Genomic DNA, 19,061 nt, shown 5'->3' with positions numbered 1-19,061 from the left:
TACCTTTCCCCTCATGCTGCCAAAAGCTTGAGGGAATTTTTCTTGCCTCTTCACCCTGAGAACCTGGTTGGGGTTCCTGGAGGTAAAACTCATGAAACCACTGGGGGTCCCCCAAGACTGGGCCCCCCTTGTTTTTTTTCACTCTTAAGTTTGTCCAAACTGAGCCTCTAGAATCACAGTCTAAGTCTTCCTACCCTCATATTGGCTGCAGCGGCAGGACTCTGCTCCTGGGCTCCATGCTAGCAAGTGATAATTCACTGTCTTCACCTCTCTCTCCAATTTTGGGGGCAGGAGTTTTCCCCACGACCTCAATTCTCTGATATAGCTAAGAAGGGTTGTTGATTTTCAGTTTATTCAGCTTTTTTCTTTTTGTGAGGATGGAGTGACAACTTCCAAGCCCCTTACATGACAAACCAGACGGGCTCAGGAGTTAGTCAGAGATGTGCTGAGTTCACAGACAATTAAGGGTTCCACTTCTTGGTATCTTTCCTTTCTGGGTTTTTTCCCCCTTATTATCTGGTGGCCCTAGTTCCTCTAGCCAGAAAGAAGACCAGTTTTTCTACTAGAGTTGACTTTAAGGGTGAAGCCACAGAAAAACAAAAACTCACTCTGTGTTGACCACTTGCTCCAAGTTTTGACTTCCCTCCAAAGTCTGCCTGCATTTGTTTGGTTTCCAGAACCTTCACGTTGTTATTTTTTTTCTATTTTTTCTGAGAATTTATAGCTGTTTCCAGAAGGATAATTTGGTGAGGAGTCCATGCCTCCAGACCATAAGTGGAACTTGACTTTTTATTGAAGGTGAAAAGGACCACACTTGTTCTCTGACCTTGTTCCAGGAGCTTTACATTCATAATCTCATTTCAAAATTTTTCAGATGAGGATACTGAGGCTCAGAGATTAAATGACTTACTCTAGGTCATAAGATATTAAGTGGCAAAACCTGGATGAATCTCATGGCTGCCAAACTTTAAAACTACTGTTCTTTCTATTATAATATCTGGCATCTTTAAAGTGTAAATAACTGTTTGCTAAAGGTTGAGTTTATATAATCCAAAATAAGGCAGATTCCAAATAATATCTATTAGGAAACTAGTAAAATTTGTTGTAGGGGATAAAAGATGCTAAGACAGGGTTAAACCTCTTCATCATTCACAATTCACCATGATTAACTTTAATCATATCAAGGTCTAATGACAATAAAATGGGAATTTTAATTGGGAATAAAAGGTCAGAGAGGACAGTCTCCAACACGGAACAGATCTGAGTAGGCTGGAAAGGAATGGCCAAAAGATTCCTGAAAGACAGATTAGAGCACAGAGGTGTGACACTCTAAACTTCTCAACAGAGAATTCAGCCTCGTTCATCTGTGATTTCCCTTCAGGGCCTAATACAATGACTAACATACACAGTGCTTTAAGATTTCAAAAGAATTGACAGTTTAGATACTTTCATACACATGATTTTAAAGTCTTCAATGAATTTTCTGCAGAAATAATGGATATAAAATACCTGGCATGAATAAAGTACTGAATAAATATTAATTCCTTTCCCCTTACTTGCTTTACATTTTTGACTAAGACTCTGGCAGAAGCCACCACATCGATGCCTGCTCCATTTTAAATGCTGAAAACTGCAGATCATTTTGTTTTAGGTAGCAGAGTTTCCCTTATTTGATTCATAGAATTCAACCCAGTGTTTGGCCACCACATATCTGTTTTTGTCATTAAATCTTAAATAAACGGTATAATCAAAATCAAATTCAGTGTCACTTTAGAGAATTTCCAGTATCACTGCTAAGGAAATAATGCATGGGCCACAGAAAAGAGTATTCATACAACTCTAAGCAAATCCTGAGGAGAATCTCACCACCAGAATAGAAATGCCTTTTTTCCTGCAGCCTCACATCAATGACAGATGACTAACCAGAGGTGATCAGGACAGAAGAAAAGGCAGATCTCACTAAGACGGTGGTGAGCATGACTACACATCCGATCACTTCTGGGGACCTTCTGGGCATAGGAGTCCACCTGGCGGGGTTCCACCCTACACTCTTGTCTCTCTTGGATCAAAGTGAAAGGCAAACTTGCAAGGCTTTCATAGCTACCTACTTGGGTCCAAGAGGAAGGGTTATTTATCAACCAAGGGCTGACTTCGTTATCTCACTCTTGTTTCCACCAGGAGAGGGGTCTAGCAGATACCTTCTCCGGGCCTGAATTCTTTCATTTCAGCACCACAAGCATAGAGAGAGATCCCTTTAGACAACTGGGACACACAGCAGACTGCAACCCCTTACGCCAGGACAGATTTTATAAGGGGCTTATTCTGCCCTAGTCGTTACTCCCAGGGCCTGGCAGGTAAAGGTCTCTGCTTAATTCTCAACCTATTAAGTATGAAGAAAAAATCCCCTACAACTGTATTTCTTTGATATGTACCCATAGTGAAGAAAGACTGCTCTGGAACATACCCTCTTAATGATGAGAATCCCGTGTACAGTAAGAAGAAAGGGAGTTAAAATATCAAATGCGCCAAAGTAAGCTTTTCACCAACTAAAAAGCCTTTCTACAAACTAAATGTACACATAAGATTTTATCAAGATAAACACCTGGGGATTAAAAGTGAGGTTTCCAAGAGGATGAGAATGTGGTGACTTTGAGATGGCGTCTTATTAAATCTCATTATTTGAAGAAATCAACTCAACTTTATACAAAAGAAAGAGTGGTCACATTACTGAAGCCTAATTCATCTTAAAGATAACACCAAAAATATTATTCTACAGGTGACAGTGTACTAAGTTCTGCATCTTATGGCATAGGGAGCAATCTGAATGCTTACATTTTCTTTTGTTTCACAGCAAATGGGGAATAAAGAGAACTGAAGACTAGAAACACAAAGTAAGTTACAGTGAACCAAATGCTTCCTATAGTCTGTCCGGGGGTGATATATAAATTCAAGCATCAAATTATAAACTGTACCCAAAAAAGTGTGCGCCAAGTGACAAATTTAATACAGGTTCACATTCTCATTTGAAACCCTCAGGATCATGTTCCACAAATTAAGAGTTTTTTCAGTTTAGAAAAGTAATAATATTCCTAGAAGAGTACAAGGCAGCATCTTGTAATCAAATAAATTAATATTTTCACAGTGAAAGGTATGAATATTCACACTAGTAGGAGAAATAAATGCAGGTCAGTTCTGCTTAGGTTTTTAGATTTTCACATTATGCGTAAAGGACTGTGGCCCTATAATAAAATCAATATCTGATATATAAGCAAAATAAGTTTTATACCCATGATCCTAGATAAACAGGCAGAAGGGGTTCCTTCCTCTGTTGAAGAAAGAAAACGGCCATCAGAGCAAACACATAAGGTGGCAAACCTCCTTCTTCAGGGCGATCTATACTGCAAAGCTACAAATGAGAGAAAAGAGGATAAGTATTCTTTCGTACCAACTTGTCATTCACACAACTTGGTCTAAAACTTGTAACTTCATTTCCATGTTATTACATTATTTCCTCCTCAGCACAAACCACCACAGTGACAAAATACAAGACTTCCTTACAGTTTTGGAGCAACCACATATTGTGGTTTTGAGGAGCAGCTTTGATTTCACATTTTTAATCTTGTTAACTAAACTTACTCATGGAGGGCCCTAAAACAATATTTGCTATTTCTTTCTTCTTCTTATTTTTTTTTTTTTGGTGAGGAAGATTGTCCCTAAGTTAACATCTGTGCCAATCTTCCTCTCTTTTGTATGTGGGATGCTGCCACAGCATGGCTTGATGAGTGGTGTGCAGGTCTGTGCTTGGGATCTGAACCCACGAACCCCAGGCTGCCATAGTGGAGTGCACGAACCTAACCACTACACCACTGGGATGGCCCTTATTATTTCATTTTTTTGACATCCATGGTAAATCCATTCCCTTGGTTAAAACACTTGTTAAAGAAGTCAAAATGAAGGCTTGATCCCAAGTCCAAGCCAACTACTGGATTTGCTCAGTTTAATGGTCCCCTCATCCTAACCTCCTTCCTTGAAAATGCATGCTTTGATCACAAGTGATTAGGGCAAGTTCACCAGCACTAAGAGAAATAACTTAAAAAGCATGGCCTATTTAGTGATGAAGCAGGAGGCAGCTTTCAAAGTACGGCATATTGTAATTATCTATTCACCGAGTTAAGAGCGGGGCATTCTCTCTGTTCATCCTGGACCCAAGCAAAAGGAACTACAAATTGCTATTGCCATATCTTAATCAGTAAAGCTTTGGCTTTTCTCTGTAAAGCACCTATACAGAATCTCAATTATCTAAATAATTATCTAAAAAATTAATAATCTAAATAATCATGACAAGACCTTACATTTTAGGGCAAAGGGATACTACATTTAAGACATTATGGAAAAGTAGGCAAGATCAGATAGTGGTTTTCATTTTTCTGAGTCTCTGGGCATATTATTGGAAAAGGTATAAGAAGCTTTATCTCAAACTTTCCTGTGCCTAAGAATCACCTCAGGAAACTAGTTGTAAATGTAAATTCTTGGGCCATGTCCTCTGGTATTTGACCCACAAATCTGATTTTTAATAAGCACTATAAATCATTTTGATCTCTGAGTAACACTGTTATAATGAAACAGAAACAGTGAATTTTCCTTTCTGTACACATTAAAATTTCTGTTCCAGTACTCAGACGCCTAGTCTATGGACGACTTGATAAACAGGCATCCTAATGTTTCAGATTAAATTAACCATGTGAAAATCAAAGCCCACTGATTATGCATACAGAGAGTATTCACACATTTAAAGAACTCAAACCCACCTTTGCCCAGTACCTAAATGCAATCACCAAAGGAACCAGCCTTGATTCTAGCTTTCCAAGGGCAGTTAAATGATTCGTTGTGAGGCAAGCATTTTCATTTCCTGCACTCACTTTGCAAAGAAGACCACTGGTAGGGGTAAGGGGTGAGGATGGGAAAGAAAAAGAGGAAAATAAGTAGTGTTATATACAGGTATTAGGTATCTTCTATGCCAACAACTAATTTACACTGATAATACTTTAAAAATGAAAATAAAGTAAAAAACTCACTAAATCTTTAAAGGTCAGTAAAGAAACTGGATTTTAAAAAAAGGGCAGCTATTTTCTGACTAAACTTTACTTTTCCAGAACTGAAACTTTCTATTTTCATATATTAAAACTATTTTTGAGGCGAAATGCAAATAAAGAAAATACTGTAAAATGTTTCATTTGGGAGCATGAATTCATCTTTGTAAGAGTAAAAGAGTGTTTTCCCAAGAGCTGGGGGAGTGTGCCTAATGCAAAATCATTGCAGCCTACACACCATCCATTCACAGTGCTGACGGCAATGCTCCCAGGTGGAGGACACGAGCCAAGTCACACTAACTGCTGTTCAGCACTGCTAGAGATGCTGCTACCAAGGATGGCAAATAAAGGTGATCGGAGCAAGTGACCACTTGATAAAGGTATTTTTTACTGAGTTGAAATGGGTCAAAATGCTTCCTTCCTCTATTTTTTCCTCTTAAGTAACTTTATTTTTTTAAAAAATAAAACACTTTTTCCTCTTGCATCAAATGCCAAAAGTATAGGGAGAACACTAGTAGCAAGCCTGTGAAATTAACCACATAAGGAGATTATCATTCTACAAACTGGATATTAAGATTCAGTGAAGTACTTAAAGAAACTGAGACCTGTGCTTTTCTCTGCACACCACCACTGGCACCCTCGCATGGAAATCCGCATCAACATCAAGAAAAGAGTCTGAGGAAAGAAGAAAATAATATTAAGTAAGTTAATTAAACCTTTACAAGAGAATTAGATCAAGTACAAATACTAGTTGCCACTTATCTGTCTGGCCTTTGGAAAGACCCTGCTAAATAAAGCTCTGAGATGACTTGCAAAGGATAAAAGTATTATACGCAAGCATTAAGTAATCACATTAATTTAAACCCTTGTTTTGCAAAATTAATGTTGAATTAGAAATGACTCCATTATTAAATGAGAATATTTCAATATTATGTGGATAACAATTAGAAATATGGATAGGACATTCAAAAACAAAATTGCTGTAAAAACTACTGAAATGTTCAGGGTCAAAATACATATTGACTGAAGTAAGAAGATACGTCTAAATGTTTTATTCAACCGAAACAAGAAGGATGGGAAAAACTAATTCAAGGGGTGAGTCACTTTGACGAGGCCTAAGGAAAGCACAGAAAGTCAAAACCCCCCAGTTGGATATTACTCTGGACAACTGATAAAGCTCACTGAGAACTACTATTTGTTGATTCATTAATCAGGGTTGGGTCATATCTACGCACCATTTGTAAAGAATTAATTTAAACCATTGAATAAAGTAGATTATCTTTACCTCTTTCTGTTCCAGTAGAGGTTTAGCTTTACCTCTAAGAGTAAATTTTACATATTTTGCATCTTTTAAGTCTAGGATTCATTTAATCTTTATAAACTGTGCCATTATCATCAAGCTAAAGGCTTTACTTGTAGAATGGTTATTCTGCATAGTAGAACAACTAACAGGACTCTGACTTGCTAATAATTCATGGGCATTTGCTTTTGGTTTTTGTTTGGACATTACCCATATAAATAATTTTAAAAACATGACTTCCTGCTTTCACAGTTTGAGAAATAAGATGTATTCAAATTACAGACAAAAGAAAAATTTAAGAGCAAATTGTAGAAAAGAATTTGGCCTTACCACTGTTCTTTAAGCATTCTTGAACAAGTAAGAGAACATCCGGCTGAGACATCTAGGAAAGAAATCAATGAATACATCAAACAATCTGTAAGTACTTCTGCTTCGCTGAGATAATACACAGTTATCTGGAGTTATCCAAATTCCTTTCCAAATCAGAAAGCACACTGCTCCCAGAGGAAAGAAACTGATCATTATGCTGTGTGCACATGTCAGTCAGAGAGAGACGAGCGCCACAAGGGTGAGTGTGGGCAAAAGAGCTGCTACACAGCCAACTCCTGATTAACCAATCCCTGAGGTCATCAGTCTCTCCGCAATCTCAAAGTTGTGGTGAGAAGCTGCCAAACTGTTAACAATATTACCTCTCACTCTCTCAGACTACTTCAACAGACAGCTTACTTGTCTTGGGCTTTAGTTTTGCCTTTCTCCAATCCTGGCTCCACATGGGAGCCAAAACCATTTAAAATCACGAATTTGATCTAGTCATGCCTCTCCTTAAAACTCTCAATGGCTTCTTAAAGTCCTTAGGTCAAAGTGAAATTCCTCATGATGGCATACAAGAGGCTGCATGTTGGGCCCCAGCCTACCTCTCCATCCTAAGCTTATGCTCTTCTACCTCTTGGTCCCTTCACCACAGCTACAGACTCCTCTTTGTAGCTGCTTGGACATGTCAAGCTCCTTACTGATTTAGGGTGTTTGCAAATGCTGTTCCCTCTGCCTGAAACACTCTTTTAACCCCCTTTACTCTGGCCCCTCTTTTCATCTTTTAAAGCTCAGCCTAAATGTGATCTCTTCAAAGGGAATTTCATGACTCCTGTATCTGTGCATCTCTTGTTGTTTTCTGCCACAGAACCTTGTTTCCAGGCATAGCTCTCATTACAATTAATTATATACATGTACATATCTCCTTCACTAGGTATGAGTTCCTGTCTTGTCCTCTAGAATCTAGTACAGTGCCTGGCATATGACAGGGACTCAGAGAATATTTGCTAAATGAATGAATGGCATGAGATCAAAATAACTGCTATGCTTGTAAATTACTACTCAAAATTTAAGGTTAAAAGAATAGTAAAATCTATTGGGCAGCTGACCATGTAGCTACAGCAGTCAGCAATGGCAAGGAATGACTGGCTGCCAAATAGAACATCCGGGGCTGGAGCCCAGGAATCTGTATTTTCAACCAGCAACCCAGGTAAATAGGTATAAACTACCTGCAAGCTGGCCTGTGGGAACCACCAGTAGATAAATGGATAATCTACTAAAGTGCCTTCCAGTTTTAAAATTCTGACTCATCAATGTGCTTCTGAATCATGCTTAAACCAGAAATCTAGGTTAGGTGTGGTTCTTTAAAGGTATAATTATTTTAACAAAGTAGCTGTATAAGAGAGGACACTGAGGAGCGAATTAAGTTTTCAGGTCATAAATGTCTACATGTCTACACTGTTTAAAATCTGAAATGCTTTCCCGCCATTGGAAAGTTGACTTTACCAAGATAATTTAATCTTTTCAAATTAACAGAACCTAAATAGCCCCGTTAGATTCACATGGTTAGAAAACCAGTGTTTGAAGTAAGCATGAAAGATCTGTAGAATAAAGTAAGTATGAAAAGCTGTAGAGTATTAAAAGAAATGCTCTAAAATTGAAGGCAGGCAGAAGAACATAAAAACAGAAATTTTAGGAAAAAAAGTTGCCACTATTACACTTAAACTGTCTTCAAATATCTAAAATATATTCACATGTAGCTCACACTTGAAAAAAAGAATTTCCATACTACATTGAAAATTCAAGCATTTCGTTTTGTACTTACAATGGCTGGGAATTGAATGTCAATGTTTACATCTGAATTTTTGAAACCCAATCTGCTACAGGATGACCCATATAATCTCAGAGAACAATCTAAAAAAAATTAAATAAAAGTCATTAATAAAGTAAAATTTTTCTAAGTTATAACAAAACACTGCTATTTCAGAAACGGAACCATCAACTAAAGCTACACAACAGCAAAAGAGTTTTCAAGTCTGGCATCATGGAAAGACAGGAACAGGCGACTCTGCTCTTACCCTCACTTTATTTAACAGGGACGGCTGCCCTTACTGCCATTTAGCTTAAGAGTCGCTCCTTTCACGTCAGTTGCAAAACATGTTAAAAAAATTCCTACATTATAATTTCACATTTTTGGTAGAAAATACCATTTGCAGTGATTTTCCAAATGTGCAAACTGAAAAGGGATACCTAAAGTTTGTTTTACATTTATAAACTTGATATTATACCAAAGAGTTAATGCACACATTTCACCTTTTAGAAAGCACACACAGGCATAGTTTACTATAAAGATGTTCCAGTAAAATAATAATCATAAAAATGTCCTTCAGCATAAAGTTACTTTTCAATATGAATACTCATTACATTATGAACAAAAAGGATTTAACATAACCTAATCCCTCCAGGAAAACTTTTGAAAAATGATTATAACATCACTGATATAATTTAGAATGCTAGGCCGCAAGTGATCCACTCTTCAGAGGAAGATGTGTGTGTGTATGTATTGCCTATATTTATTAACGGCATTTTTTCCCCCAACGTTTTACTACTATTGTGCCAAAAAATTATCCCTTCTCATCAGGTGACTTGGGTATTCTTTTTTTTTTAGGTTTGTTAAGTCAAGTGATTTCTTTGGGTTTTAACAGTTTTCCATGACAAAGCACATTCAATTTGACGATGGATCTCTATAGCAAAGATCACTGAAATTACAAATGACTTTTTAGGAACTTGTGTACAACATCAAGAATGAGCGATCTATTAATGAAATGAGCAGACTCTCATCCTTTATTTTTATAAAGTATATATGAGTGATATCCTGTATGAATGATCTTTCAGTAGAACAAGTAGTTGCATGGGTGATACAGTGATAAACTTAAAAAGTGATTCCAACCCTAGCTGTGGATCAGAATTACTTGCGGAGCTTTCTAAAAAATAGTTTTCCATGACTCCACAGACATAACTTGGAACATCAATTCAAGAGTACACAAAATCTATTCAAAATTTGTTTTCAAAGCTCATTTGAGATGCTGCAATTCTGTTAAGTGTGGTTAAACAGAACCTATTTTGGACACAGATAACCTGAAACTGACTCTAGGATACTTCTCTTTTTTTAACTCAAAATATTGTCTCAATTTAAACAGGTAGAAAGGTAAATAAATATACACACAGAGTCCCATAGTGCCCCAATAATATCGGGCACTTAACTTAAAGTACATGCACAAAATGAAATTCCTAAGAAAGACAGGTTTAACGACAATGCATGTAGAAGTCTTTGTTACCTTGGGGGAAGCCTGGAAAAGCCAAAACACACACAAAATTAAGAGCTTCAGGATGTAGCAAATCAATTTCTATTAGGTGAAAATTCTGACTGGCAGGACAAATGGATGAGGTACTTTTAGGTAACTAAATAGAAAAACAAATCTAGAAAATACCTGGTAACTTGTGTTGGAACACATTTTCCATGATACGTTTAATTTCTAGTCTCTGTTCCAAGTTCTCATTGTGTAAGCCAAACTCCTGCACCACTTTCTCAATGGCAATACCAACTGCATTTATCTGGGAGGGTGTAGGCGGGGGTAACGTAGTGAGCAACTCTTCCTCCTGCTTCTCCTTTTAAGATCAATATTGAGATTAAAAATGACTCACACCATTTTTACCTTCGGCTGTTCACTGAGACAACACCCTGTAGAATATTCTGAATATTTTTCTTAACCCTCCCTCTTGCCTTAGCTGTGTTAGTCTTCATCTTATCAAACATAAACACACTTCTTTATGCACATAACAGTGATAACGGAAGGAAGGCAAAAATAAGGAGAAAGTGCAAGGAAAGAGCATTAAAAACAGCAACCACAAATCACTTGCTTTATTATTACTGGCATAAGGACATATCCCTAGGTCCTATCGATGACTTCATTTATCCTGATACTTTTCTCAAGGAAATTCACAAGACTGACCAGCAAAACATAACTGACCAGGACAAAGTAAATTGGCCAAAATAAATTCAATAATATAAGTATTAAAGTTCTTAATATTATAGCCTTAAGGAGAAGAAAGTCACAAAGATGACAAGTAATAACAACTGACAAGTAAACATACTTGTTTGGCTTACATTAAACTTACCTTAATATTTTTCTTGTGCCTCTTCTCTTTGATATGCTTATGGGCAAATGCAATGGATTCAATTAAAACATCACAAAGTTTGCAGGTGTACTTTGCTGTAGGGTAGTTTCTTGGCTTCTATAATTTGAGGAGATTTAAGAGACAGACATATGTATCTTCAAAAACGCACGTAAACAAAAATTAGCCAGAAGATGATTTCCCCTTCACTTTTAAAACTGTTAATATATTACTGTCACTCTTTATCACTACCCTAATAGTCATTTTAATTTAAGTAACTCTATTAAATCAAACTATCATTTTTAACTTGTAGTGTTTAAATACTAATAACCAAAGTAGGATACCTAATTTATGAAAGAACATATTCTCAATTACTACCAAAGTTTAAACCAAAATAAGAATTCTCATTAACAAATAAATATGTAGGAAGATGTTACCCTTTTCAGCCTGTCAATGCAGTCTCTCTTCAGCCGCTCCTCGGCCTGCTGTAAGCCCAGGAGCTCCTTGGTCGAAAGCGCAGATTCATCGATCACAGGGCCTTCCAGGTCTCCGTCCTGCTCATTTTCCTCATTTCTGGTCCTCCGTGGCTTCCTAGGTCTGGACCTCTGCTTCTTGTTTTCTTAAGTTAGGGGGGAAATATCAATGCTGATATTGAATAATATCACTCCTGAGTAACAAGCAGAACTTATATATTTCATAATGAAACCATGTGACATCTGAATGACATGTGAATACAGAGCAGACGGAAAGGTACAGCTCTTCCATGGATCAAATGCTTGAATACTCAGAAAGCACCTCATCTGGATACATCAACCCACAGAAATCATCTTTTTGGAAAACTTAAAAAGAATTCTACTTCAATCATACAGTATGATTTTATAATTATCTCTTCCTGGTATCCTGCTTAGCATACTCAAGCAACAGTAAAAATGATCCTCTGTGTAATTCCAATATACCTAATACATCATAATACACATCCATCTAATATATTCTAGTATACCCGTTATTCTAATGAAACTATCTACACTTGCTTTCATTTTTTTATAAGTGGACAAGCTCAATAGGGTAAAGACAACAATATACCTCCAGAGAACTCAGAAATCAACAACACTATCATCTGGAGGGAAAATCCACCATTTAGTTGTAAATTGAGCCTTCACATAATTGGGCCCTCGCTCCACATTAATAGCAAGAAGTCCAAGGCAAAAGTTTGTTTACTGAGGACAGCTATTTTTCATTTTATCTTTACTTTCATTTTAGCTTCTTTGAACGGCCTGTACACTGAGTACATTTCAAAGAAAAAAACCAATTAGCATTGAAATAAAAGTTATCTACAAATATAGACTAAACCATTTGTTTATGAACTCTGCTGTTCTACTAATAAATTTGTTACTTTTTTTTAACTTTTAACTTTTCAACCTGCGAAACTGAAGATGATTGTGGGATTGAATTGAATTACAAAAAACTGTTTTAAATAGCTTTGCTAACTTCTATCAAGTTCTGAAAATGAAGCTATCACCAACACATAAGATTAATATAAAATTTATTTCCCCAATAAAACTGTGATAAATGGATTGAATAGTTTAAAATGACTTATCCAAAATTAATCTTTGAAAATATAAACCTACTGAAACAGCCTGCCTGAGGCGATTCCTATGTCAAGTTTTCAGTGGAACTCATTACTTGTCCAGCAGTTACAATGAAGCAGTTGATTGAAACAAATTCTGTGTCAGAAAAGGGAGGTAGGGAACATCTAACTTAAAAAAACCTATTGCCAACAGCTCTAAAGGAAAAGCAGCAAGCACTATGCTCAAACTACTGTAAGAAGAATATAATGAAATTCTGCAAACAGCTTCTATACTACAAGAGTGGCAAGTAGAACATAATAAATAACTACAAGGACAAATACAGTCTTTTCAAGAAAAAGCAATCAAAATGGACCAAAGCACTAAAAGGTAAGTAGTCACTTGAATAGAAAACGAGGCTACTTTAATACTTGCTTTTTAACATTCTCCTTACTCCCAGTTAAATTATCACAATCTTTTAAGGGCAGTACTTTTGGTGTGCACAAACTTTTGAGATAAGCACTTCTTTTCACTTAGAGGTGTGTGTATTCTCATTTAATTTGTTTATCGTCACGTACTCTAAACAACTGCGTGACTTCAGTGTTCATGACAGAAGTTCCTTACCTAGGCAAATGCTCATTAGTGATTTACACTAATATGTGCAAAACCCATTAGCAAAGTCCGTATTAGTTCACAAAACAGTAATTGATACAGAACCAAAGTTTTTTTAACCTCTCCTCTCTCTTGATCACAAAGGTTTCTCAATATAACTATATTTGCCGTCATTTTCTTGTGACTTCAATTTCCCTCCAAAGAGCACAAATAACTCCTTGCTGTTTTTATACAGAGCAGTAGATGGCTGCAGAAACTATGTCTGATGATGATGGTAACGGCAGCTACCATTACTGAGTATCTTATTATGCGACAGGTACACGGCAAACACTACCTGTATATTGCCTCATGTAATACCTACAGTGATCCAGTCGTGGATGCTAATGTTATCCCCATTGCACAGCTTGGGAAAATGCCGGTCCAAGAAAATAAGTAATTTGTTCAGAGACACATGACTAAGTCAAAGTAAAGGGATTTGAAATAAGATCAAAGCATGGATGAAATTCTGAAATTCACCATTCTATCTAACAATATAAGAACCGAAAAGACTTAGTAAAATCCCTTCTTGTAGCATACCCATTCACATCTAGAATAGACTAGAACTGACAAGGCAATACAACTTTCTGAACTGAGTTTCACAGGTGTGCATGGGAAAAACAGTCAAAATCTCGTTGGAGAGAATCCTGAAGGCAAAGCTGGGTACTGCTAAAAACTAGCCATAATTACTTAAAGGAAGGTTACTTGACTCATCCCAGGATTTTTGTAATATGAATTCTCTATATACAGTATTCCAAATTTCCCATATTTTATTTGCATATGGTCCATTACTCCATTCACAAAAGACATGTGTATTTGAGTAGATGTTTTCCAGCTAAGATCATTAACGGCATTGTCCCAAATACATTAAATTGGCAATCAAGGATATTTCAGGGATGAAGTAGGGGTGGTAACGTAGAACTAAAAATAGGAAGTTAGTATTAAAAAACAACTCTAAGATAACTCTAAGATGTTTTTCTTTATGTCTTCTCACATCATTTAATAAGATCCTTCCTTATTAAGACTAATTTTGATTCAAGGAAAATTTCGGTCCTTTTAAATGAGATCCTTTTTAGGATCCTCTGAGTGAAGTGCCAAGTTTATACTTTAAACTGAATTTCTCTCTGTAGTAAGCAATGTTATATCAAAGCTTAATATTTCCCTTATGAAGACTTCCCAAGGGAGAGAAGCTGAACAATTCTTCATTTAGTGATTGTGAAAGGACACACCTGTATTTCATATAGAGAAAACATGGGAGCTTTTGGATTGCCTTCGAGAAAAAAAAATATTAAAAATGTACTTCTTGTTCACATGCACAAAAACAATTCTTTAGTTGCTTTTAAGATGAAACAAGAATATAGATGAGAGGTTTTGGTCTGTAAACAGTTCCTTTTAATATCTGTCTGATTGCAAACTTCTGATCTGTAAATCTTTCTTTTTATAATGCTGCTCAAGATCCTTTCTTTTCTTAAAGACTAACTATTGGTAACTAAATTAAAATGTCCATGTCCCACCTGGACACAGTAATACAGAAATACTTAAACGTACACAAACTTTTAAAAAGAAAAACACAAATCAAAACACCAGAAATTATCAGTATGTGTTCAGTTTCCCCTCTGTCAGATTCAAGCTCCAGCAAAGCTGAGTTAATGGCCAGAGCAGCACAGGACATGATTTTAGTTCCACTTCCTCATCTATCACTCTGCACAAATAAGTCTGGATAAATTTAACCCCTCTGAGCCACAGCTGCCTGCCGTGTAAAATCGTGATTCTACTTTTGATACATCAGGACACGGCACTGCATCAGACAATTCCTTCAAGTTCTTTCTAGCTTAAAGATTTAGGAGCTAAGGTTTTCTCTCTCCCTATTTAATTCCTTTATAACACCTCATTCTGTTTCAGCTATTTGATACAAAGCATTTTCTCTTGCTTTTCCTATCTTAAAAAACATAAAACAGCACCTTTTCTTCCATTTAATACTTTCATAAGACCCTCTAAAGATTAAACAACATTTTCCCTATTAAGTATTCTAAATGCCCAGGTCACAAATTCAAATGCCTTACTAGTAATACATATACAATATAACTGGCTGCTGTGAGATGACAAAAAGGAAAGGGGCCTTAAATGCATTTAAATTAAAAAAACTGGAAAAGTGCTGGCTAGTTTGCAACCCATCCTATATGGCCACTAAAAAAGGCTTACAGCCAATAAACTTAAAAGCCCATTTTTCCAAGTATAATTTACCAAGCATAATTTGCATTTTTGGACTAAATATTATTGTTTTATCTTTTCCTTCAAAATAATGACTTTATTTCATTTCAGTAAATGTTGTCCATTAGATAAAAATAATTTTCCTGTTTATAGAAATCATTGCTACAAGGACAAAATCTACCATTCACCTTTTAGACAAATGTATGAATACTCACTTTGGGACAATTATTATCAAGCACACAGGGCACTTAGAATGGATTTTGGTTTTACTAGAACTAAAAAGCAAAGCTTTTAACTGTATTTCTGATTTTCTAAACTTAATGTTTCTCAACCTGCTGGCCAAGCTCGCTTTTGAGAAAAAACCTTGGACTACTTTCCTCTGGGGATCAATGCTCCATGCCAAAGAACATACCTCCTGCTGTGGCAGGAGATATATGCAGTCTATATTGTGTTTTTACATCGAATAAGATTTTTTTTTTTTTACCTTTATTCTGCCATTTATGTTAGGGACACGTTCCTTATTCAAATACAAAATGACAATAATTTAGAAAACATATATACACCACTCAGAAATTATATGATAGTCCCCAGGGGAATTATGACCACCCTCTTCTGTAAAAAGCACCAACAGGAAATATGTTGACTAAAGTAAAATGAGCCTTGTGACAAAGTACACTTTTAAAGGGACCCATATACGCAATGTGTTGAAGTTGCCCAAATATCATGATTACACCCCTTAAAATAATCACATTAAATAAGCAGAAACTACGAAAAACTGGAACTGCACTCCTGAAAATAATAAAATTCAGATGAAAGAGAAAAGACATTGCTGACTTCGGGGTTGTAACTTGACAAGTTGGAACACATTACCAGGGCTTCCTGTTTCCATTTCTGACATGGTTTCTAGGCTTGTCAGGTCTTTATGAAATAATCGTCTTACAGTTCTGCAGCCTCTTCCATCTTGCCACCTATATCCATCTTCACTTTCTTGAAACAAGTCTTTTCTTGGTCGGTTTATAATAGGAATTCTAGGTCCAGGTTTGAATTCTCTCCAACTGTCCGAATTACCAGCAAGTTCATCAGATAGCCATCTCTTACTCTGATCTTTGTGGTTGTCATTTATCCAAGCAGGTTGACTATAAATTGGGTTTTTAAATGCATATGGATTGCTGGAAACAGCATATGGTCCTTTTCTGGGGGTATTCCCATAGTTTCCTGGTGATATTTTTTTTTTTGGAAGGCCTTTTTCCATTTTACCGCTGTGGCCTTTAGCATAATCATCCATTGTTAAATAATCTTGCTGGGGGTGACCCCTTCTGAAATCTTCATCATCTATATTCCCTCGGTCTTTAGCACGCTTCATAAAATAAGGTTTCACTGCATCTCCCATGGTCTTTGACTTCAATTTTCTTACTTTGTACCTGAAAGAAGGCATTTTGGGGAAATGTCAAATTATAACAAGAAAACATGTCAAGTATACAAAATACCACCCATTTATTGCGCAGATGCTCAAAAGCCTGTAAGAAACTCTTCCTAATTTCCATTACTTTCCAATAACCAGTGCATTACACCAGAAGTTAGGTGGGTAGTCCTATAATATTCTTCATGAAAATTAGTACTATTTAACGTGAAGATTAAGTCTATGAATAAGGGAAGCTCCCTATAGTCTAGAGAAATGTAGTTTAACAAATGTTACTCATACCAAGTTGGATGACTTTAACTGCATAACAAAAATGCGTCTCTTCAAAAAAAAAAACCTCATCCCAAGCCTATACTGTTAGTCTTTTTTAAAAAAAAGTTGGCAATTACTTTTAAGTGCTATACAAAGTAACAAACTTTCTGCGAACGTGGAACACCTCCTTCCAACTTCACTTTTCCGTCCCTTCTCCGTCTCCCGGGGCCTCGGCTCCTCTCACCACCACTGTTCAGATGTTCAGAACACAGGCTTCGATCGCTTGGGCTACGGAGGGGCTGGGCTCCCGACCAAAGCTCCGCTCAGCCAAAGGGGCTGGGTTTCCGACCAAGGGACAACTCCGGCTAACCTCCCCAGTCCCCATGCTCCAACCTCAATCAACTTTAGCTTTGACACGAACAGCAATTCTTCCTCTTCGATCCCCATCTGACTGCCCCACCCCCGATCTGCCTCAGTTTCCCCCGTGCGGGGCCGGCGGAGAAAGAGGAGGTGTCTCTGCACCCCTGGCCACCAAGCCAAGGCAGGCACCAGGAAGCAGGAAGTGACCTGCCTCCCCGATGGGGTTCCGGGGTCCCCCAGGCCGGCGAGGGGGCCCAGCCGAGTGCCCCCACCCAGACCCCTTCCTTTCCTGCCCCGCAGGGTCTGACACAAAGTGAAGAAGCGGACTCGAACCCGAGAGCTCTGTCCTCGCTGGCCTGGGGGCTCCCAGGTCCTCGCAACCGGGGCGAGGAGGCCGGCGGAGGACGGAGCCAACGTATCTCCCGGGCCGGGCCCGCCCTCTACTCTGCAGACCGGGGCACCCACCGGAGACCCATGCCCGAGGCGAGGCCGGGAGGGCCGCGGGGAGAAGGCGCTTCGGAGCACTCACCACCTCCGCCGCGGTCCCCCGCCTCTTCCTGTCCCGGCCCGGCTCCCTCTCCGTGTTTTCCTTCGGCCCCACTTCCGGCGCTCAGCGCTGTCTCATTGTGCGCGATTGGGAGGCGGCGGTGCCCCCGCCCGAGCGCTCCGCCGCGCACGCCGGAAACGCGCGCCGCACCTCCCCGTCCACTTCGCCGCCGCCGCCGCCGCGCGCCCCCGCCGGGGTCGGGCGTGGGGTCGGGGCGGGCGCGCTGGCTCGGGGCTGGCCTCGCCTGGGCCTGGAGAGCCCGGGCGGTTCTGGGGAGGCAGCCGCTCGCTCCCCGCGGGAGACGCGGAGCCCGCGGCTGGGAGGCCCGGCGTTGCCCCGGCTGCTTCCGGGGCTCACAGGGCAGGGCCAGCCCGGGCCGGAGGCCTCGTGCTGTTTGAGAACGCGAGTGAGTGAACGGCCGAGTGAGGGCTAAGTTACAGACCTGCTAGAAATGCCAGCCGCTCCGCGTCGGCTGTTCGCCCCGGTCTCCGAGTGGTCAGGGGAAACGCGCTGCTTTTTTTTCTTAGGTTGTGTACGGATTAATTTTACGTAAAAAAAAAAAAAAGTGTGTGTTGAAGAATGTGTCGTCTCACAGGATGACCACGGAGGGTCCTGTTCGAAGTTTTGAACCAAGAATGCACACTGGGAACTAGCAAAACAACCCGCGGTTCCTTTTTTTTTTCTTTTGACTTTTACCTTCCTCGCTGTCTGCAGTGAAAGCCTCGAGCAACTGAAAAATTAAGGAGCGTTGAGAAAATGAGACAGTTTTGAATTCTCTGCTTTTTAAGAGCATTTCAATTTAAATCCATGAGATTCTGTGGGGTATTGGTCTTAAAATAATAATGAACACGTGACAACTGGCTATCGCCAGGCACTGTTCTGAGGGCTTTACGAATCGTTACTCATTTAATCCTCACGACAGCTCCACTAGGAAAGTATCATTATCCCCGCCTAAAAGATGGGGAAATAGGGTTTATGGCGAAGTAAATGGCACCTCTGAAATCCCAACCCTAATGAGGCAGAGTCTGTTCTTAACCAGTGTGTCTACTAAAGGTAATTTAAAACACGTTCGTACAGCTTTGGTCTAATGCCTTATCCGGATGCTCTGGTTTTTAAAATACATGAGGATCAAGCTAATAATCTGACAGGCAGACAATGGCCTTTAAAAGAGTCCAAAGGGAGT

The 19,061-nt window shown here is 38.6% G+C and overlaps 1 protein-coding gene across 15 annotated transcripts in view; it reads right to left on the bottom strand.

The window, feature by feature from the left end:
* TUT7 (terminal uridylyl transferase 7) overlaps positions 1–18,038 on the bottom strand; it is a 59,779-nt gene extending 41,741 nt beyond the window's left edge. For 3 of the 15 annotated variants that reach the window (XM_070590178.1, XM_070590190.1, XM_070590186.1), the window contains exons 1-10: positions 17,861–18,038; positions 16,170–16,720; positions 11,313–11,494; positions 10,879–10,995; positions 10,191–10,368; positions 8,525–8,613; positions 6,721–6,772; positions 5,696–5,765; positions 4,809–4,935; positions 3,287–3,406 (exon numbers count right to left, since the gene is read on the bottom strand). In XM_070590178.1, the coding sequence (XP_070446279.1) occupies positions 3,287–3,406; positions 4,809–4,935; positions 5,696–5,765; positions 6,721–6,772; positions 8,525–8,613; positions 10,191–10,368; positions 10,879–10,995; positions 11,313–11,494; positions 16,170–16,689 (1,455 nt within the window). In that variant the 5' untranslated portion in view covers positions 16,690–16,720; positions 17,861–18,038. Of the gene's footprint in view, positions 1–3,286; positions 3,407–4,808; positions 4,936–5,695; positions 5,766–6,720; positions 6,773–8,524; positions 8,614–10,190; positions 10,369–10,878; positions 10,996–11,312; positions 11,495–16,169; positions 16,721–17,108 lie in introns of all 15 variants that reach the window. The other 12 variants (XM_070590179.1, XM_070590191.1, XM_070590187.1 and 9 more) reach the window with 9 other exon arrangements.
* Positions 18,039–19,061: the final 1,023 nt, after the last annotated feature.

The sequence above is a fragment of the Equus przewalskii genome, chromosome 22 (assembly GCF_037783145.1).
Source record: "Equus przewalskii isolate Varuska chromosome 22, EquPr2, whole genome shotgun sequence".
NCBI lineage: Eukaryota > Metazoa > Chordata > Mammalia > Perissodactyla > Equidae > Equus > Equus przewalskii.
This window is presented reverse-complemented; position numbering and strand designations above follow the sequence as displayed.